The sequence below is a fragment of the Chiloscyllium punctatum genome, chromosome 25, assembly GCF_047496795.1.
Source record: "Chiloscyllium punctatum isolate Juve2018m chromosome 25, sChiPun1.3, whole genome shotgun sequence".
Taxonomy (NCBI): domain Eukaryota; kingdom Metazoa; phylum Chordata; class Chondrichthyes; order Orectolobiformes; family Hemiscylliidae; genus Chiloscyllium; species Chiloscyllium punctatum.
Genome location: NC_092763.1, coordinates 87,892,708 through 87,918,900, shown reverse-complemented (window position 1 = coordinate 87,918,900; position 26,193 = coordinate 87,892,708). Strand labels below are relative to the sequence as shown.

The 26,193-nt window shown below is 40.3% G+C and overlaps 1 protein-coding gene across 3 annotated transcripts in view; it reads left to right on the top strand.

Moving 5' to 3' along the window:
• phf6 (PHD finger protein 6) overlaps window positions 1–24,718 on the top strand; it is a 79,799-nt gene extending 55,081 nt beyond the window's left edge. For 2 of the 3 annotated variants that reach the window (XM_072595666.1, XM_072595667.1), the window contains exons 8-13: window positions 317–460; window positions 7,489–7,593; window positions 8,226–8,359; window positions 14,059–14,167; window positions 15,313–15,381; window positions 15,471–24,718. In XM_072595666.1, the coding sequence (XP_072451767.1) occupies window positions 317–460; window positions 7,489–7,593; window positions 8,226–8,359; window positions 14,059–14,167; window positions 15,313–15,330 (510 nt within the window). In that variant the 3' untranslated portion in view covers window positions 15,331–15,381; window positions 15,471–24,718. The remainder of the gene's footprint in view (window positions 1–316; window positions 461–7,488; window positions 7,594–8,225; window positions 8,360–14,058; window positions 14,168–15,312; window positions 15,382–15,470) is intronic. The other variant, XM_072595668.1, reaches the window with a different exon arrangement.
• The last annotated feature ends 1,475 nt before the right edge of the window (window positions 24,719–26,193 follow it).

The window sequence follows — 26,193 nt, the reverse complement described above, 5'->3', positions numbered from 1 at the left end:
GAGTACAGATGAGGCAGCATTGAGGTAGGACTGTTTCAGTCTTCTCATTACTGAGCTTAGTTATCTGTTCAAAGGCTGAGATAAACCTAATTTATCTTCACACTCTCCTTTGTACTCTGCTCAGCACAGTAGTGTCTCTTGTACCTTCCCCCACCATCCTACCCCTCATCTTCTGCCCCACTCCCTGCCCTTGCAGACGCAGGGAAGATAATTAAACATATTGATAAATTCATGGTTATTAAGTCATTTGAAACCCCAAATTGCATTATCTTTGTAATTCTCTTTATTCTTGCTTTGAATGTGTTTTCCTTTGTAGAGAGAACGGTCTCCTCACTGCAGTAGTCCCACAATTACAGGGCCAAAGTGTGGGTTTTGTCATGCTGGAGATGAAGAAAATGAAACCAGAGGAAAACTCCACACGTCAAATGCTAAAAAGGTTGCCGCACATTACAAATGCATGGTAAGGTGATTGAATGTGTTGGAGTCACTTTGGAGATAGGCACTGCTAAGATATTGTATGAGACATAATGTATTTTGGGCTAGTCTTTGTCTCCAGACTTCAAAGTTCTAGTGAGTCCTTGTCAAATTAGCTGTATATCACAGGATTCCTATCATTAGGTTTTGTGTAAATCATGTTATGTGTGAATTGAGTAGAGCAATGTTTCTTTATGCATTATGGAAAATGCAAGAGTTTGTGATCAATTCCAAAAGAAATTACACCAAGCTAAATTGCTGAGGACAGTCGGAGGAGATTCCAGTGCTGCAGTTGAACCTAGTTTCTAGCACTATCTGACATTTCTGAATCAGTAGAATATAGCATCATAGAGCATGTGCAGCAGAGAAAGAGGCCACTCTACCCCAAGTAGCATCTGCAGCAGACAGGATGGGTGAAGTAGCAAGTTAAATGTGTCCTTCGTAATAACTCTAAAGTATTGAACAGTAGGAGGGGAAGAGCAAAGATAAGAGTGCTCTTGACCTATTGGTGCTCAAAAGTTATTAAACATTGTTACAATGAGGAGACAGACAGCCAAATAAAATCAGCCTCCCTCTCCCTGCATTTACAACACAGTAAAATTAAAACACTCAAAGACCTTGAAAATTGCCCTAGGAGTTCCTAACCAGACTTTCTGAATAACTGACACCAGAGACCAAGTTTATAGCTTAAACAAAGAATTAAAAATTTATCAGTAATACAGTAACTTTAGCAGAGCAAAGTTAAGCAACAAGGTAATCTAATTTTAATGTCTATGATTTAATCCACTGTCTCAGACAGACAGGCAGTTACAGTATAAGTCAAAAATAAAATTATATACTTAAGCAGAGTTCTGATTTTTCTCCACAGATGCTGCCTGTCCTGGTGAGCTTTTCCAGCAAATTTTGTTTTTGTTTCTGATTACAGCACCCGCATTTCTTTCGATTTTTATTGGGTTGTACATAACCAGATAGTTCACTCACACTGTTTACATGATGTGCAGTATCACAGGTGCACGGATTGAGTCCAACTTGGTTTCTGAAGGCACTTGTCAATGCAAACAGTTTCCAGTAGACTGAGGAATATTCATTTAATTCTGATAAAGATTCTATTCTCTCAACTTTCAATAATAGAATAACCAGAGAGCAATCAGATCTCCTTACTGTAACTTTTGTAACCAGAGCCCTTCCGACCAAAAACAAACTTCAAAACCAATGTGAAATTCAGGTTTTGTTCTGACTTTTTCAGGATTCTCTTGGTACCAAATGCCCCTGTCACCTCATCAAAGAACTCCAGTCAAATTTGTCAAATGTGATCAGCCCTTGATAAAGCCATGTTGACTAGGCAAAAGTGAGGACTGCAGATGCTGGAAATCAGAGTCTAGATTATAGTGGTGCTGGAAAAGCACAGCAGGTCAGGCAGCATCCGAGGAGCAGGAAAATCAACATCTCGGGCAAAAGCCCTTTATCAGGACTGAAGACAGGGAGCCACCAAGGTGGAGAGAAGCCATGTTGACTAGTATTAACTTGTCTTTTTTTTAATTCTATGTATGACTTCCATTAGTTTTCCCACTATTGATTTCAAGCTGACAGATCTGTCTGTCTATCTACTAATAAAAGCTAACACACCATATGCCTTATTAACAGCCCTATCAACCTGGGTGTCAACTTTGAGAGGTCCATATACATGACACCAAGATTGCTCTGCTCATCTACATGACACAGAATCTTAACATTCCTGTTACTCCTTCCAAAGTGAATCACCTCTCACTTTTCTGCATTAAACGCTGTTTGCCACCTCTCAGCCCTGTTCTGCAGCTCATCTATGTCCCTCTGTAACCTACAATATCTTTTGTCACTATCCACAACTGTGCCAATCTTAGTGTCATGTGCAAATTTACTAACTCATTTTTCTATGCCCTCATCCAGGTCATTTATAAAAATGACACAGCAGTGGCCCCAAAACAGATCCTTGTGGTACACCACTAGTAACTGAACTCCAGGATGAACATTTCCCATCAACCACCACCCTCTGTCTTTCAGCTAGCCAATTTCTGATCCAAGCTGCAAAATTACCCTCAATCCCATGCCTCCGTGTTTTCTGCAATGATCTACCATGGGGAATTTTATCAAATGCCTTACTGAAATCCATATACACCATATCAACGGCTTTATCTTTATCTACCTGTTTGGTCACCTTCTTAAAGAACTCGATATGGTTTGTGAGGCACGACCTACCCTTCAGAAAACCATGCTGATTATCCCTAATCAACTTATTCCTATCGAGGTGATTATAAATTCTTTCTCTTATAAGCTTTTCCAACACTTAACCCACAACTGAAGTAAGGCTCACTGTTGTAGAATTACCAGGGTTCTCTCTAGTCTCATTCTTGAACAAGGGGACAATATTTGCTATCCTCCAGTCTTCTGGTACTATTCTGTAGATAACGATGACAAAGATCAAAGCGAAAGGCTCAGCAATCTCCTCCCTGGCTTCCCAGAGAATCCTAGGATAAATTCCATCTGGCCTAGGAGATTTATCTATTTCCACACTTTCCAGAATTTCTAATACCACCTCCTTGTGAACTTCAATCTCATTGAGTCTAGTAGCCTGTTTCTCTGTATTCTCCACGACAACATTCTTTTTCCAGTGTGGATACTGATACAAAATATACACTTAGCGCTTCCCCCATCTCCTCTGGCTCCACGCACAACTTCCCACTACCATCCTTGATTGGCCCAAATCTTACCCTAGTCATTATTTTATCCCTTATATACACATAGAAAGCTTTAGGGTTTTCCCTGATCCTATCCGTCAACAACAGCAACAACTCCTGTCCCATCCTTGCTCGTTTTGGCTCTCTTTAGGTCTTTCCTGGCTATCTTGTAACTCTCAATCACCCTAACTGAGCCATCACATCTCATCCGAACATAAGCTGCCTCCTTCCTCGGCTCCCTCTCTCGACAACTTCCTGCCTGTCTGACAAGTACATACTTATCAAGGACACACAGGTATTCTTTGAATAAGCTTCACATTTCTATTGTGCTCATCCCCTGCAGTTGCCTTCCCCATCTTAAGCATCCTAAATCTTGTCTAATCTTATCATAATTGCCTTTCCCCTAGTTGTAGCTCTTACCCTCTGGTGTGTATACCTATCCCTTGCCATTGCTAAAGTAAACATAACTAAATTGTGGTCATTATCACAAAGTGCTCACCTACCTCCAAATCTAACACCTAGCTGGGTTCATTACCCAGTATCAAATCTAATGTGGCCTTGCCCCTTGTTGGCCTGTCTACGTACTGTCAGAAAACCCTCCTGCACGCATTGGACAAAAACTGACCCCTCTAAAGTACTTGAACTATAGTATTTCGAGTCAATATTCAGGAAGTTGAAGTCCCCCCATAACAACTACCCTGTCACTCTCGCTCCTATCCCGAATTATCTTTGGTATCCTTTCTCTCCATCTCTGAAACTATTCAGAGACCTAGAGGAAGCTCCCAACAGGGTGACCTTTCCTTTCCTGTTTCTAGCCTCTGCCCATACTACCTCAGAAGACAAGTCCTCAAATGTCCTTTCAGCAGTTGGAATTCTGACCTTGACTAACAATGCCACAACCCCCTCTTTTTCCATGTTCTATGTTCTTACTGAAACATCTAAATCCTGGAACCTACAACTACCATTTCTGTCCCTGCTTTACCCATGTCTCTGAAATAGCCACAACATTGAAGTCCCCAGTAACAACCCATGCTGCAAGTTCACCCACCTTATTCTGGATGCTCCTGGTGTTGAAATAGACACACTCAAATCAACTTTTTGCTTGCCAGTGCCTTCTTGCAACCTTGAAACCTTATCTCAGACCTCCCTACTCTCAATCTCCTCTATACTTGAACTATAATTTAGATTCCCATCCCCCTGCTGAATTAGTTTAGACCCACTGGAAGAACATTAGCAAATTTCGCCCCCAGGTACTCCTCTAATGATCTTATAGACCTCAGTCAGGTCCCCCCCTCAACCTCTGTCTTTCTAATGAAAATAATCCAAATCTACTCAACCTTTATTCATAGTTAGCCCTCCATACTATTCAATATCCTGGTGAACCTCATCTGCACCCCCTCCAAAGCATCTATGTTGTTTTTGGTAATGTGGTGACCAGAACTGTATGCAATATTCCAAATGTGGCTTAACCAAAGTTCTATACAACTGTAACATGACCTGCCAACTCTTACCTTCCTTCATCGATGGGGTATTGAATACATGCTGTATGCATTCTTGACTACTCAAGCGACCTGTATTGCCACCTTCAAGGTACAATGGACCTGAACACCCAGATCTCTCTGTACGTCAGTTTTTCCAGGGCTTTTCCATTTACTGGAATAGTTTGCTCATGAATTGGATTTTCCAAAATGCGTCGCCTCTCATTTGCTTGGATTGAACTCTGTCTGCCATTTCTCCTCCCAACTCTCCAATCTGTATATATTTTGCTGCATTCTCTTGACACTCCCCTTCACTATCTGCTACTCCACCAATCTTAGTGTCATCTGCAAACTTGCTAATCAGACCACCTATACCTTTCTCCAAATCATTTATGTATATAAAATTTGTCATAAAATGTTCTGACAAAGGGTCATTTGACCTGAAACGTTAACGCTGCCTCCTTTCCATAGATGGTACCAGGCTTGAAGTTTCTGTTTTGATCATAAAAATCCATCTGGTTCACTAATACCTTCTAGGACCTTGCCTGGTTGATGACACCTACATCCCTCAAGTTAATTTCTTTTTAAAAAAACTGACTGCCGTGATATTTGTGCCTTCAGTGGAATTCCCAATTGGTTCAGTGTTGCAGTGTTACACTGATGGTTAAATCAATGTTGGTGTCAAGCTACAGCACCTCAATGAATGTGGAAAATGTACAAGAATTTAAATGTCTGGCTACATTTCCAATCTTCTCCAATTTCATTAATAATGATAAAACATCCTTATTGATATTTTTGGATAGGATTCTCTCTGATCTGCAATCCCTTGGTTTGGTGTGCATTAACATATCTGCTGTTTTATGATCACTTTGATTCATGTCATTAGTGAAAGCTACTTGAGAATTGTGAACCAAAGTTGAGAAATTTCTAATGTTTGGTGAATATCTGACACTGACATCTTGGAAATCTGCTGTTTTTAAGTAGGGCTTTAAAGGAAAGCCAGTGACAACAAAAGCCAACTGTAGGCATTTAATTGGAGGAGCTGCAAGCACAGGCAAGACAACTACAAACCCAAACAGCGATGTTGTGTCTCCCATGCTCACTTCTCCAATCACAGTTTATCTGCCTCCATTCTGGAGAAGCAATCTGTGATTGCGAGAGTAGCAAGGACAGATGTTGCGGAAGCAGGGATCCTGAGATTGCCTGCATGGTTACAGCAAGACCAGTCAGAATAATCCTGCAATGTTGAGCTGCAGTGTCACCAGTTGCTTTCTGATTAACTGCTGGAAGTTGGGTAGTAGAAAGTGAGGACTGCAGATGCTGGAGATCAGAGTCAAAAGTGTGGTACTGGAAAAGCACAGCAAGTCAGGCAGCATCCAAGGAGCAGGAGAATTGACGTTTCAATCAAAAGCCCTTGATTCCTGATGAAGGGCTTATGCCCAAAATGTCGATTCTCCTGCTCGGATGCTGCCTGACCTGCTCGCTGTCCTCCAGGAGACTGAGGAAAAGTACCAACAAAAGAAAAGGGAGTGGTGGGGAGAATCTCAGCCCAAAACAGCTCTGCTAGTGATGAGGCTGGGAGCAGACCCAGGGATATTGTCATTTAGTCTTGGTGAAAACTGAGAATTGTGATTCAAGAATGAGAAATTTCTAAAGTTTCATGAATATCTGAGATTGATATTTTGGAAATCAACTGTTTTTAAATAGTGATTTGTGCAGACTTTAAAGGAAAGCAACTCTGCTGTCAGCCAGTGACGCCAGAATCTGACTGCAGGTGTTTAATTGGAGTATTGCAGTTAGACCTCACTGTATAACACTATAATGTGTACGTATATCTTTGTCTCAAAACTGCTCAGAACGTTGTCTTTGGCCACTCTCAACTCTAGTTTAAAAACACTGCAACAATATATAAAATCTATATGAAAGTGAGGACTGGAGATCAGAGTCCAGAGTGTGTTGCTGGAAAAGCACAGCAGTCAGGCAGCCCTTCAGGAATCTATAAGATCTGATGAAGGGCTTTTGCCCGAAACATCGATTTTCCTGCTCCTCACATGCTGCCTGACCTGTGCTTTTCCAGCACCACACTAATCGTGACTATAATCTCCAGCATCTGCACTTTCACCTAATCTATAAGATCAGTCTATTCCCATTTACCACACTGGTTTAGTTAAGCATAGTTATGTGATGTGCAGTATTGGATACTAGGACAAGTTAGATTTGTTTCTACAGAGGTTTTGAGGATTGAGGTAACTTAATTGAAACACAAGATCCTGAGGGGGAGGAGAAAACCAAAGATTTGCAGATACTGGAAACCCCAGAAGCTAAAACAAAAATTGCTGGAAAAATTCAGCTGGTCTAGCAGCATCTATGGAGACCAGAAGGGTCACTGGACCCAGAATGTTAACTGTATTGTCTCTGAAGACACTGCCAGACCTGAGTTTTTCCAGCAATGTCTCTTTTTGTTTAAATCCTAAGGTCTCTTGTCAGTGGAGAGAATGGTTCATCTTTTGGGAGAATCTCAGACTAGTGTTTTTTTTTTAAAAGTCTTCCATTTGAAATAGTAAGGTGGGAAATTTTATCTGAACACGTTGTGAGTCTTCAGAAGTTTCCTAAAAAGGTGGTGAAAGCCCAGTCTTTGAAAACTTTTAAGGCCAAAGTAGGGGAGTGAGAAGTTATCGGGAGTAGGCAGGATATGGATTTGGGCATACAATCATGTCAACCACGACCTCTTAATAAATGGCAGTGTGTCCGCAAAGGCTGAATGGCTTATTCTTAGTTTGTATAGCTACCAAAATTTTAATAAGCATTGTTTTTATTTACAGCTGTTTTCTTCTGGTACTGTCCAACTCACAAATTCATCTAGAAAAGATTTTGGTGATTTTGATATTAAAACAGTCATTCAAGAAATCAAGAGAGGAAAAAGAATGGTTTGTATCCTAATTTAATTTGTAAAATTGTGTTATAAATTACTGTTCTGAATGATGCTTTTGTTCCTGTTCAGCCAGCATTTCAAATGTAATTTCTATCAAATCAAAATCTTAACTGTTTACTCCATAATGCACCCTGTAATTTGTATTTCATTGACCAAATTAAGGACAGCTTTTACTTATTTTGAGTGGATTTGAAGCTTATTAATGCTTACATTGTAATATTGGGCATGAATATAAAATGATTGCAGCACATGAATAATAGATGTGTGTTGTGCTGGCTTGTGAAAACTGCTATTAATCTGACTGCCAAGGACTCTTTTCATAGCCCTACAAAATTTCCCATTTCAAGTGTGTAATCAAAATGTTTTGCTTTCAATGTACTTAAGAATTAAACAGTTTATTAGATTATTCAATGGCTGTACAATTCATGCCAGCAATTCAGTATTCATGAAATGTTTACTAGGGTGGTGCTATTGATGGTGGGCTCTTTGAAGTGGAATAATTATTGGAATGTTTGGTGCTGTGATAGAAATGGAGGAAATTCTAGAATTCTGTCCTGTTTACCTGAGTGCTCATCAGCACAATGTTTAATTTCCTGAAGTCTGAATAATTTGTTTACAAAATTTCAGAAATGTACATTGTGCAGTCAAATAGGCGCAACCATTGGGTGTGAAATAAAGGCTTGCATCAAAACTTACCATTACCACTGTGCTGTTGAAGATCGAGCCAAATTTATCGAGAATCTTGACCGAGGGATCTACAGGTATCCTGTTCTAATGGTTATTTGTCCTCCTGATTTCCCTACTCCGATCTTTTCCAGAGTGTATACTTTCTTCCTTTTGTTGAGCTTCATGCAAGTTTCATCTTGGCCTCCTCCTGAGGTCCCCACCATCTTAAGTGCTAGCCTTCAGCTAATTTGATTCATTCTATATAATACCAATGTCACTGACAAGAAGAGATGAATTGAATAATTTTCTTTGTGCTAAATAATTATTTTTATATTCTGTATTTTTTAAAAAACGAAAAATGGGCAGTTTTTTGTTTCTCCCAACGCAGTTTGCAGCATCTGGTTTAACCATCCGGGTTCGGACAAAGGGTTTATTGCTGCAGTCAAAATCCGGGGGGGTTGGTTCCTGACGTACAGCTGTTTGTGCATATGTTTAAGAAAGAAGAGAAAGGAAAGAAGTTAGGAATCAAGATCAAAGATATCAGACTCTGACTTGCTGAACGCTACTTCACATAGTCTGTGTCCATTTTTATTCAGTTGGCTGTGCGTAAAAATAGCTTTTGAAGCAGCTTTGAATTGATGGCTTCATAGTTGTAAACTGGACATTAGCTCATTTTTCAAATTAGACACAGGTTTGTTTGCAGGCATCAGATCTTTGAGACGTATTGCGATTACAGGCAGGCATTCAGACAAGCCTGGCATTCAGCTTACCCATCAGGTGTTACAAGCAGACTGACAAATAGCAGACAGATTTGTACAGTGAAAGGTGATTCAACAAACAAACCAGAAATTTCAGTCATGTAACTAGGCCTTAAGGGTTTGAGATACTCAGTTAATGAGGTGGATTTTGATGTTCCATCATCAAACTTTTTTTTTTATCCCCCACTGCAGACAACACTCCTCATTTGCACGGAGTCCAACAATGTTGGATTTTTCTTCAGAATTAGCTGAGGTAGACAACTCATCTACTTGTCCTTTGCATTGGCTTGACGAGTATTGTCAAGTTTCAGAAAGTGATGAGTTCACTTTAATCCTGTAATCGCTCCACATTTATGGAAGCAGTCAAATATGCCCAGCAGTGATGATCTCCCAAGGAAGATGTTCAATGGTATTGCCATCTGAACCCTCCATTCTCTCTCCCCCTCAATGTTCTGGGACCTTTCAACAACCAGGTATTGAACTGCACCATTTCTTACAAATACTGTCACTACAAGAGCAGGTCAGAACTCTGCTGAGAGTAACTCACCACTTGAATCTCCAAAGCCTATCCACCATCCACAATGTAGGTTAAGGGAAATACTCACCACTTTCCCAGAAGGGTACTACGCCCTCAACACTCTGGAAATTTTGCCTTATCCATAACAAAGCAGCCTGCTTGATTGGCACCCCATCCATCATCTTTAACATTCACTCTCTTCAGTACCAATGTAGGGTAGTAAGAGTACCAGGTTTAAGGTGCATGGTGATAACCATTTAGAAAACGTGCTGCTTTTATATTCTTCCTGCCAAAATGGACAACTCTTTGAAAAATTCCAATAAATTGATTGAACATGATTTTGCTTTCATAAAGCCAAGCAACCAAAACTCAGCATTTGGTGAGGTACAACCTAGATGAGTAATAAACAAGAGAATGGGTTTCGAACAAGGCAGACATTAGTCTCAGTATAACAGCGCAGTCATTTAGGACTGAAATGAGAAGTTATTTCATTCAAAGGGTTATGAATCTTTTGAATTCTCTATGCCAGAGGATTTGAATGCTCCCAATTTCGCATATGTTAAAACTTAGCTTGAGTAGGCAGAAAATTGAATCAACCGTGATTTGTATTAAGTTGTAAAACAAACCTGGCAGGGAGTATTATCTACACCTTCTAGATCTTATGTTCTTACCAAGCTAGGCTGTTCCAATACAGTTGTACCACTGGCATCTACCTGAAAATCTGGTAAATTGTTCTGTCCACAAATGCAAGACCAATTGGCACCAATGACAGAGGTAGGAGGAGTGCTGAGGATGTTAGGCTTTTAGGGAGCTAGGTTGGAAGCTCAGAGTTAGAACGAACAGAGTTGTTGTCTCTGGTTTGTTACCCGTGCCACGTGATAGAGAGTCGAGGAATAGGGAGAGAGAAGAGTTAAATGCGTGGCTACAGGGATGGTGCAGGAGGGAGGGATTTCGGTACTTGGATAACTGGGGTTCTTTCTGGGGAAGGTGGGACCTCTATAAACAGGATGGTCTGCACCTGAACCTGAGGGGCACCAGTATCCTTGGGGGGAGGTTTGCTAGTGCTCTTGGGGGGGGTTTAAACTAACTCTGCAGGGGCATGGGGACCCAGACTGTAGCTTTAGGGTGCAGGACCTGGAGTGTAGGGAGGTTAGGAATATGGCATCAATCTTAAAGGAGGGTGCCTGTAAACAGAAGAGTGGCTTGAAGTGTGTATACTTTAATGCCAGAAGTATACGAAATAAGGTAGGTGAACTCGCAGCGTGGGTTGGTACCTGGGACTTCGATGTTGTGGCTATTACGGAGACGTGGCTAGATCAGGGACAGGATTGGCTGTTGCAGGTTCCAGGGTTTAAATGTTTTAGTAGGGTCAGAGGTGGGGCAAAAGAGGGGGGGGTGTGGCTTTGCTTGTCAAAGATAGTATTACAGCGGTGGAAAGGAAGATGGACGAAGATTTGCCATCTGAGGTAGTTTGGGTTGAGGTTAGGAATAGGAGAGGTGAGGTCACCCTGTTAGGAGTCTTTTACAGGCCTCCTAATAGTCCTAGAATCGTTGAAGAAAGGATTGCGAAGATGATTCAGGAGAAGAGTGACAGTAATAGGGTGATTGTTATGGGAGACTTTAACTTTCCTGATATTGATTGGGAAAGCTATAGCTCAAGTTCGTTAGATGGGTCAGTGTTTGTGCAATGTGTGCAGGAGAGTTTCCTGACACAATATGTAGATAAGCCAACAAGAGGTGAGGCCATACTGGATTTGGTTCTGGGTAACGAACCAGGCCAGGTATTAGAACTAGAGGTAGGTGAGCACTTTGGGGACAGTGACCACAATTCGGTGATTTTTACTCTAGTGATGGAGAGGGATAAGTGTGTACTACAGGGCAAGAGTTATAGCTGGGGGCAGGGAAATTATGATGCGTTGAGGCATGACTTAGGATGTGTGGATTGGAAAATTAGATTCCAAGGCAAGAGCGTAATTGATATGTGGAACTTGTTCAAGGAGCAACTATTGAGTGTCCTTGATAAGTACGTACCTATCAGGCAGGGAGGAAAGGGTCGTGTGAGGGAGCCGTGGTTTAATAAGGAGTTGGAATCCCTTGTTAAATGGAAGAGGGCGGCCTTTGTAAAGATGAGGCGTGAAGGTTCAATAGGGGCAATTGAGAGTTATAAGGTAGCCCGGAAGGACCTGAAGAGAGAGCTAAGAGCAGCAAGGAGGGGACATGAAAGGTCCTTAGTTGGTAGGATTAGGGAAAACCCTAAGGCTTTCTATAGGTATGTTAGGAATAAAAGAATGACTAGGGAAGGAATAGGTCCAATCAAGGATAGTAATGGGAAGTTGCGTGTGGAGGCTGAAGAGATTGGGGAGGCGCTGAATGAATACTTTTCGTCAGTATTCACTCAGGAACAGGACATTGCTGTCGATATGAATACTGAGGCACGAATAAGTAGAATGGATGGCTTTGAGATATGTAGAGAAGAGGTGTTGGAAATTCTGGCAAGGGTGAAAATAGATAAGTCCCCTGGGCCTGATGGCATTTATCCTAGGATTCTCTGGGAAGCAAGGGAGGAGATTGCAGAGCCATTGGCCTTGATTTTTGTGTCCTCTTTGTCGACAGGAGTAGTGCCAGAGGACTGGAGGCTAGCAAACGTGGTTCCCTTCTTCAAGAAGGGGAGTAGGGATAATCCTAGTAACTATAGGCCAGTGAGTCTCACTTCTGTTGTGGGCAAAGTCTTAGAGAGAATTGTAAGGGATAGGATTTATGCACATCTGGATAAGAATAATGTGATCAAGGATAGTCAGCATGGTTTTGTGAAGGGCAGGTCGTACCTCACAAACCTTATTGAATTCTTTGAGAAGGTGACTAAGGAGGTAGATGAGGGGAAAGCGGTAGATGTGGTATATATGGATTTTAGTAAGGCGTTTGATAAGGTCGCCCATGGTAGGCTACTGCAGAAAATACAGAGATATGGCATTGAGGGTGAGTTGGAGGTTTGGATTAGGAATTGGCTCTCTGGAAGAAGACAGAGGGTAGTAGTTGATGGCAAAGGTTCATCTTGGAGTGCCGTCACTAGCGGTGTTCCGCAAGGATCTGTTTTGGGACCATTGCTGTTTGTCATTTTTATAAATGACCTGGAGGAAGGGTTAGAAGGTTGGGTGAGCAAGTTTGCGGATGATACGAAAGTCGGAGGAGTTGTAGACAGTGAGGAAGGATATGGCAGGTTACAGCGGGATATAGAGAAGCTGCAGAGCTGGGCAGAAAGGTGGCAAATGGAGTTCAATGTAGCTAAGTGTGAAGTGATTCACTTTGGTAAGAGTAATAAAAAGATGGATTACTGTGCTAATGGTAGACTACTTGGTAGTGTGGAAGAGCAGAGGGATCTTGGTGTCCATGTACACAGATCTCTGAAAGTTGCCACCCAGGTAAATAGTGCAGTGAAGAAGGCATATGGCGTACTGGCTTTTATTGGTAGAGGAATTGAGTTCCGGAGTCCTGAGGTCATGCTGCAGTTGTATAAGACTCTGGTGCGGCCGCATCTGGAATATTGTGTGCAGTTTTGGTCGCCATACTATAGGAAGGATGTGGAGGCACTGGAACGGGTGCAGAGGAAGTTTACCAGGATGTTGCCTGGTAGGGTAGGAAAATCCTATGAGGAAAGGCTGAGGCACTTGGGGTTGTTTTCATTGGAGAAAAGAAGGTTTAGGGGTGATTTGATAGAGGTGTACAAGATGATTAGGGGGTTAGATAGGGTTGACAGTGAGAACCTTTTTCCACGTATGGAGTCAGCTATTACAAGGGGGCATAGCTTTAAATTAAGGGGGGGTAGATATAGGACTGATGTTAGGGGTAGGTTCTTCACTCAGCGAGTCGTAAGTTCATGGAATGCCCTGCCAGTAGCAGTAGTGGACTCTCCCTCTTTATGGGTATTTAAGCGGGCATTGGATAGGTATATGGAGGATAGTGGGTTAGTGTAGGTTAGGTGGGCTTTGATCGGCGCAACATCGAGGGCTGAAGGGCCTGTACTGCGCTGTATTCTTCTATGTTCTATGTTCTAATTCAACCTGGACAGTTATCAAATCCTTATCAAAATATCAACCTTCAAGGTGATTGGCTGTTGACATATCCAGTGTCATCAAGTGACACTTACAACACAAACTTTTCAATGAGGGTCATTCCACTGCTCTCTGAGGAGACTCAGCCCCGTGCAGAGAGAAAGTGCTTCTCCCCTCCATATTAAATGGGTGACCTGATTTTAAACTAAGTCCCCTTGTTCTAGTTGCTCCCACAAGAGATGCATCCTTTCAGCATCAACCCTATCAAGTCCCTGCAGGATCTTGTATCATGCAAAAACATCACCTCCCATTCTTCTCAACACCAATGGGTGTGGGCCCAGCCTGTTATCAGCAAAATTCAACATTCCCTGGTTCAGGTTTCGTTTTATGCTGTTATTTTTTAGATGAATTTGCATTTTAAAAACTGGAATCCAATTATGAGAGTTCTTAAAGTTAAATTTATTTGGTAGGCTATACTGTAAAAACCACAGTGGGAATGATGACCGGGATGAGGAGGATGAAGAAAGGGAAAGCATCTCACGCTATGGCAAAGAGCAAGAAGCTGATCGTAATAGAGAGGTACGTGTGAGACGTTATGGCAGCTGTGCAATGACACCTGTGCCATTATGTCTGCAAATAGTAAAATACTAATGTTTTGGGAATAATTACAATTTTCCTGTAAGTTGGGAGCAGTATGCCCATAAAATAAAACAAGCTACTGTTTGGAAGTTGCAATGAAGCTGCGTGAAGAATTGTATTCCTTATCTTCCTCACAGTGTTGTTGGTCATACTTCTCACTGACCATTTCTTAGCTTTCTTTCTTGGGATTTTTTTAATGGCATGTTTGTCATTGGCATCGATTAGTCTTGTTTAAATTTTATCCTTGACATATTGGTGGGATATAGCTAAATGGCAATGTGTATAGTTGTAGAGCCATTGACTGAATGGACTCTTTCCAGGCTGAAATCAAGTCCCTGCCAGCTTGTATAATAGTTCAGACAGAATAGTGGAGTGGCACCTTCTGATGAGTACTCCAGATGGGCAGTAATGGCCAGAGACTCTTGCATCCTGAGGAAAAGCATTTTTTTAAAGTTAGTCTATATTTCTCTACTCTACCTTGAGCCCATTTTTCTCCTTTTGAGTGCCTATCCAGTTAAAATGTTCAATTGAGTTTTTAAAAAGTTGTTTCGTCCCCAGTATCTTCCTGCTAGTGAGTCCTTGTGCCTTCAGCTGATTGGGAGCATTATCTCTTTGTGTGCCTTATCTAATCTAATCTCATACACTTCTGTCAAATGAGATATAATCTAAAGCTCATGTTTCTAAACTGCTTCTGATGCTTGACATAGTAATAAGTCCCACAAAGCATTATGTAATCTCCAATTGCAGTCAACCTTGAACCCTTGGATTAGGGAGTGTTAATTCATTAAAAAGTCAATACCTTTTGCTCATTGTTGAATGACCCAGACTGAAGCTACAAAGTTAATGGGTAGTGAATCTGGACTGTCCTGGTCAGTGGAATTTGGGCACCTTTTGTTACTGGTATTAACCTGGGGACTGGGAGTTTGGGTGAAATATTGAATTTCTGCTGGCACTCGTCGGAACTACGCAAGTTGTTGCTTTGAGAGGAGTGAAGAGATGGGCTTTCATGTTTATCAGTGCTGATTAGCAGATTAGCCAAGTTTAAAATTGTTATAAGTAATAGTCGTTTTTTGTTTGTTCATTAGGTCTTAGAAGAGGTATAGAAAAATGCATTCAAATTCCTTCTGATTTAATGGATGCCTGAATCTCTAGAGGTAATATTGCATGTTGTATGGGTTGTCAGACAGATTGCAATGCAAATAACTTTGGCCAACTGTTTTTTTTCCCCCTTTATGTTAAACAGAAAAATTAACCGAGCCTTGGATACAAGAAAGTGCCAAGAAAATGCCTGTGGATTGATTGGATGAGGCTGGTACATTGTGCTCAAGACGATAAAGGACTTGAAGCGTAGAAAATATCCAAAGATCTTTCAAGAAATCTCTTTATTCTGTCAATGTTCCTCTTAAGGAAGAGAAACAGTGTAGTGAAATAGCACGGCTAATATACCTGCTTTTTTTTGATGGGGAGATTCCATTAAATGGATTATTTAGAATATCTTTTATTACAGCCTTCTGAATTAAAATGGAAATAATTTGATTTGCTGAATTTGTGATTAGATGGCACAAGCTGACCTGATACATCTTTGCATAATGAGGGCCTTGAAGGAGCAACACCTTAACACACTCGTGCATGTGCCTTCGGGTGCTTCTGGACTTCAACATCAAGAGGAGCTCAAAAATAAAGGCTGAAATTAAAACCAATATCTAGCATAAGGTACTTTGACCACATCTTGATTAGCAAACAGTGGGTACAATATGTATTGATGGTTTCAAGCCAATTCTGAGTAGATGAATCTACATAATGGGACGACCCAGCTCTCGGTCCTAATGCTGACTTATGCTTGTAACAGCCAGATATCTGACTGGGAATGGGTTTGTCCTCCATTTTGCACTGCACCATCTGGAAGCAACTGGTAAAAGTCTAGGATGCAATGAGATGCATCAGTTCACAGGTGGTGGTGTCCCCCTTTGAACAGCATACGAATGGCATTTTTAAAATTCAAAGTATAATGAAACTTCTTCAGAAACGTATGACTGAAGCTGCACTCTGTGCAAATACCAGTCCCTGACTTGGTCAGCTAATCACGGCCTTGATGAACATACTGGTACAAATGGCATTGTCAGTGAAATCATGGTTTGGTTTCAATATTCAAGTCTGTGTTAAATGTTATAATGGAAATGAATGGTTTTTACTATTGCTAGGTTCACATCACATTATTTCCATCTTAATTTTCTTCCTGTGATTGTAGTTTCCCTTATCAAAGTTAGGGCTTCTGAATAAAAGTTTAGGATTAGATTGTTTCTGATTAGTAAACAATGTTGTTTATAGTCTGGTACCTTTTTCATATATTACCTCTCACTGTATAAAGTAGCTGCCAGGAGGAAATATTAAATTTACATGAGATGTCACTGTGTCAGCAGTGGGTGTGCTGTTCTCTTTTGCTCTAAATCAGTTGTTTTTGGATCTGGATGGCTAAACATTTTAGAAATGAATATTTTATGTAATTTGATGCCAAAATGCATCTGGTTGTTGAATGCCCTTCATTTGTATGTCCGCTCAACAGCTTAACCAGCTGGGTGTTTTTATATGTTGGTTTTACCAGCATTTTATACCACACATTCTTGGTCTAAATCATTGTTTCCTATGAATTGCTTTATATTTCCATAGTGTACCATAATTAATATCAGGCAGCATGTCATCCATGGTTTATTGTGCCCTATTCTGTGGTCTTGACTTTAACCAAAATAGCTCAGAAACATTGTTTTCCAAAACCATTCTATACTGTCCAAAAATCGTTACTTGCCTTTTTTAAGAAATTGCACTACAGAAGAGACAAGCTCAGTGTCAGTACAATGCAGCAAGGCAACAAATGGAATAAGTCCACATTCTAATTTTAGCATTTTTAAGAAAAATATCTGATTGTAAGCATTGACTTTAAACAAAAAAGTCCTTCAAAGAAAAATGTTGCTTGTTAGAATAGATTTTGCTGTGATCCACTTCTAATAGTTATTCCAAGTCTCTTCAACAGATCAGAATTAAAGACCTTTGAAATTAATAGTTGCGTGGTAGTAAATATCTTATCTTTGTAAGAGACACACTGAGCTTGTTTCATCTTGACTCATCAAAGTTAGATCAACAATGTAAATTTGACTGGAAGCAGCAGTTTGTACCACATGAGAAAAGGGTGCTATTTATGTGCAGTTCCCTTCTTATGTATATCTTTCAGTGTACTTAATGCTCCCTGAACTCTGAACAGGACAGCAATATGACCAGGCATTGTGCCTTTTACAATAAAAACTTGGAGGATAACTGTTTCCTTGTGAATTCTCCATTACAATACCTTGACTAATCAGCCCACTTCCCAACAAATAGTGTCACATTCCTTTAGCTATGTAAGTTGTTCACTCTGAAGTTTGATATGCTTGCACCTCATCTGATGATGCAAAATGAAGAGCTTCAACAATGTTTTTTCAAAGTAATGAGTTGCTGACCTTTTAAAATAAGTTCTTAGGCATTCCTTTGATTTCCTCATTTCTGTTGAAGTGCCAGTACTGATGTTGGTCAGCTAATTTGTATATCCTGCTTGTGCTAACTCCAGAGTGCCTCAAGTCCCAGCAAGGCTCCAGCTTTATCCTTTGGATCAGTCGAAAAACAAAATGTTTGCTCTTGTAACTCCAGTCAATTCTTGTCCTTTTCTAATACATCAGATCTAGCAGCTAATTGCAGTCACTTAAACCTTTGACTGATCAGGGATGCGCAGCCTGAAGGGCCTCCTGTTCCTATTTTTGAGGGGTATTTATTTTTCCAATTTACTTCCATTCGATGCTGGTCATTTTATTTGGAATGTTGCAATGGTGGGGCTAGAAAATGCATTCCTTAACTTGCCCTAGTCCGAGAACTGCAAATATTGTATTTGCTGAGATAGGTTAAAGTTCCAGTTCCAAAACCAAAACTCAGTTACACTGGAAATATTTCAAAGCTATGTTGTGGTGTTAGTTCCGTCACTTGTGAAAATCTATCTTTAATTGCAATAATTGTTTGCTGGCTGTTTCATGTCAGCTATAAAGAATTGTACTGTCTGTTATCAAGGCTTGTAGTATCTGTTGGCAAAAAAGGGAAGTGCAGAGGAGGAACTAAGGTCTCTAATGGTTCAATAAGTTCCAATAAATAGCTGAGCCAAACAGTGTGTTCGGTTACATGCGTGGTTTGAAAGTTAACATTAGGATCAAAAGACTTTACAGAAGCTGGGGCCATTTCATGAGTGCAAGAGTGAGTTGTGGTTGCTGCATAAAGGAAGGTGAACCTCACTGGGTTTGCACATACAAACGTTGTCTACAATCCTGTTTGTACTAAGTGTCAACTGCAGTTGCAGTCAAATGCCCTTTGACAACAAAGTGGAATGTGACCAGCATCAAATAAGGAACCAACTCTTTTAGGGTGGATAAAAACAAATTAATGTGATAAAATTAATATATAGGTGCAATTGACAGATGTGTGATGTTCAAACAATGTCTTGAATCATGATTGTTAAGCACTGCCTCCATAACAGTTCTGAACAGTTCAATTGCAAAAATGTACAACCATCCTGAGTTTCTTTTTCACCTGAACCAGTGAGATTATTTGTGTATAATTGTTTCTGGGTCTCACATTTTTCTGTCCAGAATGGGAATTGGTTGTATTCATTTTTAATTTTGCATTATAAGACTGTAGAAGTGCTATGTATGGTACTGATTCTATGTAAGACAGTGGAACTATTGAGTTCTGTACCCAAAGGCAATGTCTGATGTACAACCTTTGCCATGGGTTAGGAAAGTAGATAGGTCCTGAATCTATCCCAGCCAGAACAGGGATAGCTCTGTGCTGTTAGCACAATGTGATCTGTGCTAGCCATCCAGTCTCTCAGCCTCTTAGGGGGTCCAAGTTGCGACAGCATTACCCATATTTTTCCATGTGTGCTGTGCCCTGTGGAGTTAAGCGTAATGATGATAGAGGCTCCTACTACTTTTCTCCTATTTCATAGGGCTGACCATTTGTGTATGTGGACAGATTTAGAGTCATAGAGATGTACAGCATGGAAATAGACCCTTTGGTCTAACTCGTCCATGCCGACCAGATATCCTAGCCTAATCTAGTCCCATTTATCAGCACTTGGCCCATATCCCTCTCAACCCTTCCTATTCATATACCCATCCAGATGTATTTTAAATGTTATTGTAGTACCAGCCTCCACCACTTCCTGTGGCAGCTTATTCATGCACCACCCTCTGCATGACAAAGTTGCCCCTTAGCAGCAGCTTAAATGTTTCCTCTCTCACCCTAAACCTATGCCCACTACAGGGAAAAAGTCTTGTCTGTTTATCCTACTCCTGTTTTATTTCTTGGTAGTGTCCTATATTGCCAAGTGATGAAGCTATCCTCCTTGAACCTGGAGCTCTAGTTACGAGACAAGGACACTACCTAGTACAGTTTGTTTTTGTAATGTACATACTACTTCTGAACAAGCAGTTGTTGCAATTATAGTTATCTCAAAGAGCAAATGATGGAAGTGTTTCTTCATCCACTGATTGTTTTCTTCAGAGGGAATATGGCATAATTGGAACATACCCCTGCACTGGAAATGCAGAAATCCCTCTGCGATTTGTGAGCAGATAAAATCAACATGGTAAAAGTTGTTGCTTTCTGTTCATACTGCCCTATTAGTCATTGCTAATGAGTTCAATGAAGCTCATCCTACACTAGAGTAGGCTACTGCAAGCCTCTTTTGTAACTTAATCTATTCTGTCCTTCAGAATCAGAATTGGCTAATACCATAAATTACTGTGAAAACGAATAACTTGTACCTCCTGACTCACTGTGAAGGCTCCGTGCACAGAAACTAAATAGCAAAGATCTTGAATATATTCACTGCTTTGTAAAAGCAATGCAAAACATTGCACTGAGTGGCACCAACAAAGTAATTAGGGCAGCGTAGGATCCCTATCCTGTTCACCTCAGCAAATGTACCTGGTTCTCTGCTGTTGGCCTGTGGGATGTCACAGACTTGCACTTTTTCTCTGGTAAAAGAAGGCATGTGAAAGCTGAATGTGTCTAAAGGGAATGTCTCCATAGTCCCAGTGGACCATTGAGCTGTTCCCTGGAGATGGTGTGGAACTTGGAAGGGTTCAGAAAAGATTTATAAGGATGTTGCCAGGGTTGGAGGATTTAAACGATAGGGAGAGGCTGAATAGGCTGGGGCTGTTTTCCCTGGAGCATTGGAGGTTGAGGGGTGACCTTATAGAGGTTTATAAAATCATGAGTGGCATGGCTAGGATAAATAGACACAATCTTTTCCCTGAGGTGGAGTGTCCAGAACTGGAGGGCATAGGTTTAGGGTGAGAGGAGAAAGATATAAAAGGGACCTAAAGGGCAACTTTTTCATAGAGGGTGGTACGTGTATGGAATGAGCCAGAGGAAGTGGTGGAGGCTGCTACAAGATTTAAAAGGCGTCTGAATGAATATAAGATTAGGAAAGGTTGAGGGGGATATGGGCCAAGTACTGGCAAATGGGACTAGATTAGGTTAGGATAACTGGTTGGCATCGTCGAGTTGGACTGAAGAGTCTGTTTCTGTATTGTACATCTCTGCGACTCTATGACTGGTTTAACCAAGTGGTCACCACATCTCAGGTGAGGGTGAGATTGAGAAGAAATGTCCATTGTAGCCTCAGCAGTGAAGGAATTGAACCCATGCTGTTGGTGTCACTTCACATTGCAAAGCAACCATCCAGCTCAGTGATGGTCCTCTGCTACCCTCCAATATCTATACAGCTTATGAAAAAAATCTTAACTGTAGGGTCAAATAAGTGTTTTAATACAAGCATAGAATGGTGCAACTCAGCATTAGCCACTGGGCTCTCATTAAATCAGCTAGTAGCATACAGCATACGTTTATATTTCTTTCCCAGCGAGCCTTCACACCAATCTCCACCCCTCTGCCCCACCCTACCCTCCCTCCATTATGTGTCCTTTAATATTTGACTCTTTAAAGCAACAGTCCTACTGTTTTTGAGCTAGTTCTAGATTCCAGCTGACCCCTCAGTTTTTTTTCAAATGGTAGATTCTTAAAATATTACATCTGTGGCTTCTAAGGGTCTTGAAGACACAGTGAAAATATTTTTATTTTTATTTTCGTTTGCCTTATTGTAGCACTTTGTATTCCTGAAAATCTTTGTCAGATCACTTGCATTTTTTGCCCAGGGCCAAAGCAAGTTCTGTTTCATCAATTTCATTTTTAACATCCCAGTGATTCATTCACTGTCTCTGATTGCAGATGTATCAGACATAAACTGGTGAAGCTTGGATTCACTACTCCAGCTGCAGCTGTTGTTTGATAGAATTTCCTTTCTATTTTCATGCTGATTTTTGACCACTTATTATTGATGTACAATTCTGGGCATGGAAAGATTGCTACCTCATTCAAAGGTGTACTCCTTTGTGATTGTTTCTCTGTATTGAGCTACATTTCTCCCCCCATTCAATTGGGGCTGATATCCTATCCTATCATTTTGCATCTTTTTCACAGTCCTGGTTGAAATATGCTACAACTCCCACGACACCCATTTTGATGTTACCTACAACATTTGGTAGAATTCCCTCAATCTCTGGTCCCTGACCCCAATAAAACCATGAAATGTCTTCAGAACAAGAAACTTACCTAAAATTTGCTTCAGCCAAATCATTCCATGTGCCCTCCTTTGCCTTGTGTGCTTGATTTGTCCCTTTATCTATGTGAAATTATAGAAGCTGTTACTGTTTCATTTCCTCTACCTTAATTCTTGTGTTTCCAAGTGATTATTGTTTGCATCATGTTTTCACACTGGGTTATTTAAAAAATGCTAAAGATGATCTAGCTTATTATTTTGCTACTTTATCCATATCTTTGTCTGAAGTAAGGGAATGCATTTGCTGTTTTCCAGTCCCCTAGCAGTGATACAGTTTGCTCTTTTTTTCCAATGGAGCAGTGCCATGTAGCCACGTTTTGTGCTGATAATGATACTGAGGAAGCGCTGGTAAGAGATTGACCTTTCATTATTCTAATGGGGACGACTGAGATGAATCATGTGGATTCTGATCTACATGGGGATTGATCACATTAATTGAACCCTGGTCCTTGGGCTCTTCATCTGGGAATGTTGTTCTGTTATTTTAACCACTGGATCTGTACATTGAAATGATTGAAGGACAAATAATGAGGACGTACAAAAAGTTAGCATTAAGCGCTAATCATGTAGCCGACTCAATTTGTGAAATAAGTCGATTACCTTTGGTATGACATACATTCATGGAGGACGGATATATTCTTGTCCCTATAGTAATATCAAATGTAAAGCATTGGTTGTTATAGTTTTTCCTCCATGTGTGTCATTTCCTTATTTTTTCTAATTGTGAAACTGAAATTTCAGCTGGTACACTTACTGTACTAACAAAATGACATCTGCCAATTCCAAATGAGTTTTCTACCAGTTCATTTTTATTAATCTTGTAAACATTGAAAACCAATTTCTTTGTTAAAGCTGTCACGTTTAACACTTTCTTTGGTAAAGCTGTCACGTTTAACACTTTCTTTGGTTAAACATTGTGCGAATCCAAGGTTTATATTTAAAGGACATAAAGGTGCCTTAAATATGAATTTTGTTGTGATCAAATCCTCAACTCTGTACTGTAATTGCTATTCCATTGGAGTGGGGCAAATGTTCTGACCGCCTCCAGTAGTTTGGCTGCAGTCATTTCTCCTCTAATTTTTTTCCAATCAAGATGGGGACAAGTTTTAACTAAAACCATTTCATAGGATGCAAATACCACAGGCTTCCAAACTCTCTCTCTCTCTGGATTACCTTGTATCTCAGTTCTAGTACATGGCTTCTCTGGTAACTATTTTACCAGTTTTATACCAGGAGGAATCCGTCTTAATGGAGAAAATGAAGTTGTTGATGTGTTGATTGTCTTGCTTTGTAAAAGCAAGTTCAGTATTGTGCTTGTTCAGTGGTTGTTACTGCCAGTCTTGAATTAATAATCCAGAGAATGTGAACCGAAACTTCACCTGCAGAATTGAACTCGAGTTTTAAAATTTATAAAAGTGGTCATGCAGCTATAGGTTCTAAAAACCCAACTTTAGAGGGGAGGCAATAGCCTAATGGTATGATCACTCAAATATTAATCGAGACACTCAGCAAATAGTCTGGAGGCCTGGGTTCAAATCCCACCTGCCAGATGATACAATTTGAATTTAATAAAAGTTTGGAATTAAGGGTAATAATAACCATGAATCCATTGTTGATTATTGGAAAAATCCAACTGGTTCAATAATGTCCTTTTAGGGAAGGAAATCTGCTGTCATTACCTGGTCTGGTCTGGCCTACATGTGACTCCAGACCTGCAGCAATGTGGTTGAGTCTTAGCTGCCCTCTGGGCAATTAGCGATGGGCAATAAATACTGGCCTGGCCAAAACTGCCCACATCCCATGAGTAAATTATTTTTTAAAAGTAATTGAAACTCTTTGAGGAAGAAAACCTGTCATATTTATGTGATCTGGACCATTTTGAGACTTCGGTATCCACTAATTTGATTGATTATTAATTACCCATTGAAATAACCAAGCAAGTCACCCTGTTGACTTGACATCAAACTGATGCAAAATTATGTTCAAAAATAAGATCTAGTGCCATCTCTCTTTTTTTTAAGAATGGGCAATAAATGTTGGTCTTACCATTATGGCCATGTAATCAGTGAAATTTTAGAAATTCACAAAGCATTGCTATGGGACTTGAGAATAAATAGTCCACAATTAGTATCAACTTTGAGTGATGGTACATTTTAAATCTAATCAGGTTTCAATGCCAAATGGTGATTCAGCATTTTTGTGTTCAATCTGGCACTTAAAGGTGCTGTTTTACCACAAGTGTTCACAAACTCCTTTAAAACTGCACTGTTAACTGAAGAACTAAATTTAAGTTCTGAAATAAATCCTGCAGTTTCTGGTGATGTATATGGCCTGATCACTCTTGAACCTATTTTACATCTGTATCATCGTGTCTCCTTGTTTGACACATTTTCTTTGCAGTGTTTGGAAACATTCACCTTTGTTCCTGAGACTTTGTGTATAGCATCTGTAGTAGCTGTAGGACACAGTTGCAAAATGTTTAAATGAACCTTTCTTTTTTGCCCTGTGCAGTAAATGTTGAATAGTGATTTTGTTTGCATGCAGTGATGGAATGCTTGCTCAAAGTTAGGACTGAAAATGTAAAATGCTCACTATTGGGTATTGCAGTTTTGAATCCACGTGGAGATAAAATTGCCTTTGACATTTGACACAAAACACCAGGAAAAAGTTGCCACATTCCCATTTTTTAAAAATGTGTTTAACATTTTTAGTTTTGAAGTATCATGGTGTTACTTTATGTCTAAAACACTTAGTCATTGAATGTTTTTAATAAAAGTATATCTGCCTTTGAAGTTGTTTGCTCATCATTGTAGTTGCAGATTCACTGGAATTTCTATTAGTTTTAAAATAGTTTTGGAAAATGATAGACTGGATCTAAAACTTGAAGTTCTAAACTGGAGGAAGGCTAATTTTGATGATATTAGGTCAGAACTTCCAAAAACTGATCGAGGGTAGATGTTTGCAGGTAAAGGGAGAGCTGGAGAATGGGAAGCCTTCAGAAATGAGGTAACGAGAGTCCAGAGAAAGTATATTCCTGTCAGGGTGAAAGGGAAGGCTGGTTGATGTAGGGAATGCTGGATGACGAGAAAAATTTGAGGTTTTCGTTAAGAATAAGAAGGAAGCATATGTCAAGTACAGGAGAGATTGAGTGAATCCTTGGAGTACAAAGGCAGTAGGAGTATACTTAAGAGGGAAATCAGTAGGGCAGAAAGGGACATGAGATAGCTTTGGCAAATAGAGTTCAGGATAATCCAAAAGGTTTTCAGAAATACATTAAGGACAAAAGGGTAACTAGAGAGAGAATAGGGCCCCTCAAAAATCAGCAAGCTGCCTATATGTGGAGCTGCAGGAGGTGGGGGAGATAATAAATAAGTATTTTGCATCAGCGCTTGCTGTGGAGAAGGACATGGAAGATATGGAATGTAGGGAAATAGATGGTGACATCTTGAAAAATGTCCATATTACAGAGGAAGTGGTGCTGGATGTCTTGAAATGCATAAAAGTGGATAAATCCCCAGAACTCTGGGAAACGAAGGAAATGATTGCTGGGCCCTTTGAGATATTTGTATCACTGAGAGTCACAGGTGAAGTGCTGGGAGACTGGAGGTTGGCTAATGTGGTAGCATTATTTAAGAAAAGTGGTAAAGAAAAGCTAGAGAATTGTGGATCAGTGAGCCTGACCTTTGTGGTGGTCAAGTTGTTGGAGGGCATCCTGAGGGATAGGATTTACATGTATTTGGAAAGTCAAGGACTGATTAGGGATAGTCAACATGGCTTTGTGTGTGGGAAATCATGTCTCAAACTTGACTGAATTTTTTGAAGAAGTAACAAAGGATTGAGGGCAGAGCAATAGGTGTAATCCATATGGACTTCAGTAAGGCATTCGACAAGGTTCCTTGTGGGAGACTGATTAGCAAGGTTAGATCTCATGGAATACAGGAAGAACTAGCCATTTGGATACAGAGCTGGCTCAAAGATAAAAGACAGAGGGTGATGGTGGAGGGTTGTTTTTCAGACTGGAGGCTTGTGACTAGTGGAGTACCATTAGGATTGGTGCTGGGTGCACTACTTTTCATCATTTATATAAATGATTTGGATGTGAACGTAGGAGGTATAGTTAGTAAGTTTGCTGATGACACCAAAATTGGAGGTGTAGTGGACAGCAATGAAGATTACAACGGGACCTTGATCAGATGGGCCAATGGGCTGAATCGTGGCAGATGGAATTTAATTCAGATAAATGTGAGGTGCTGCATTTTGGAAAAGC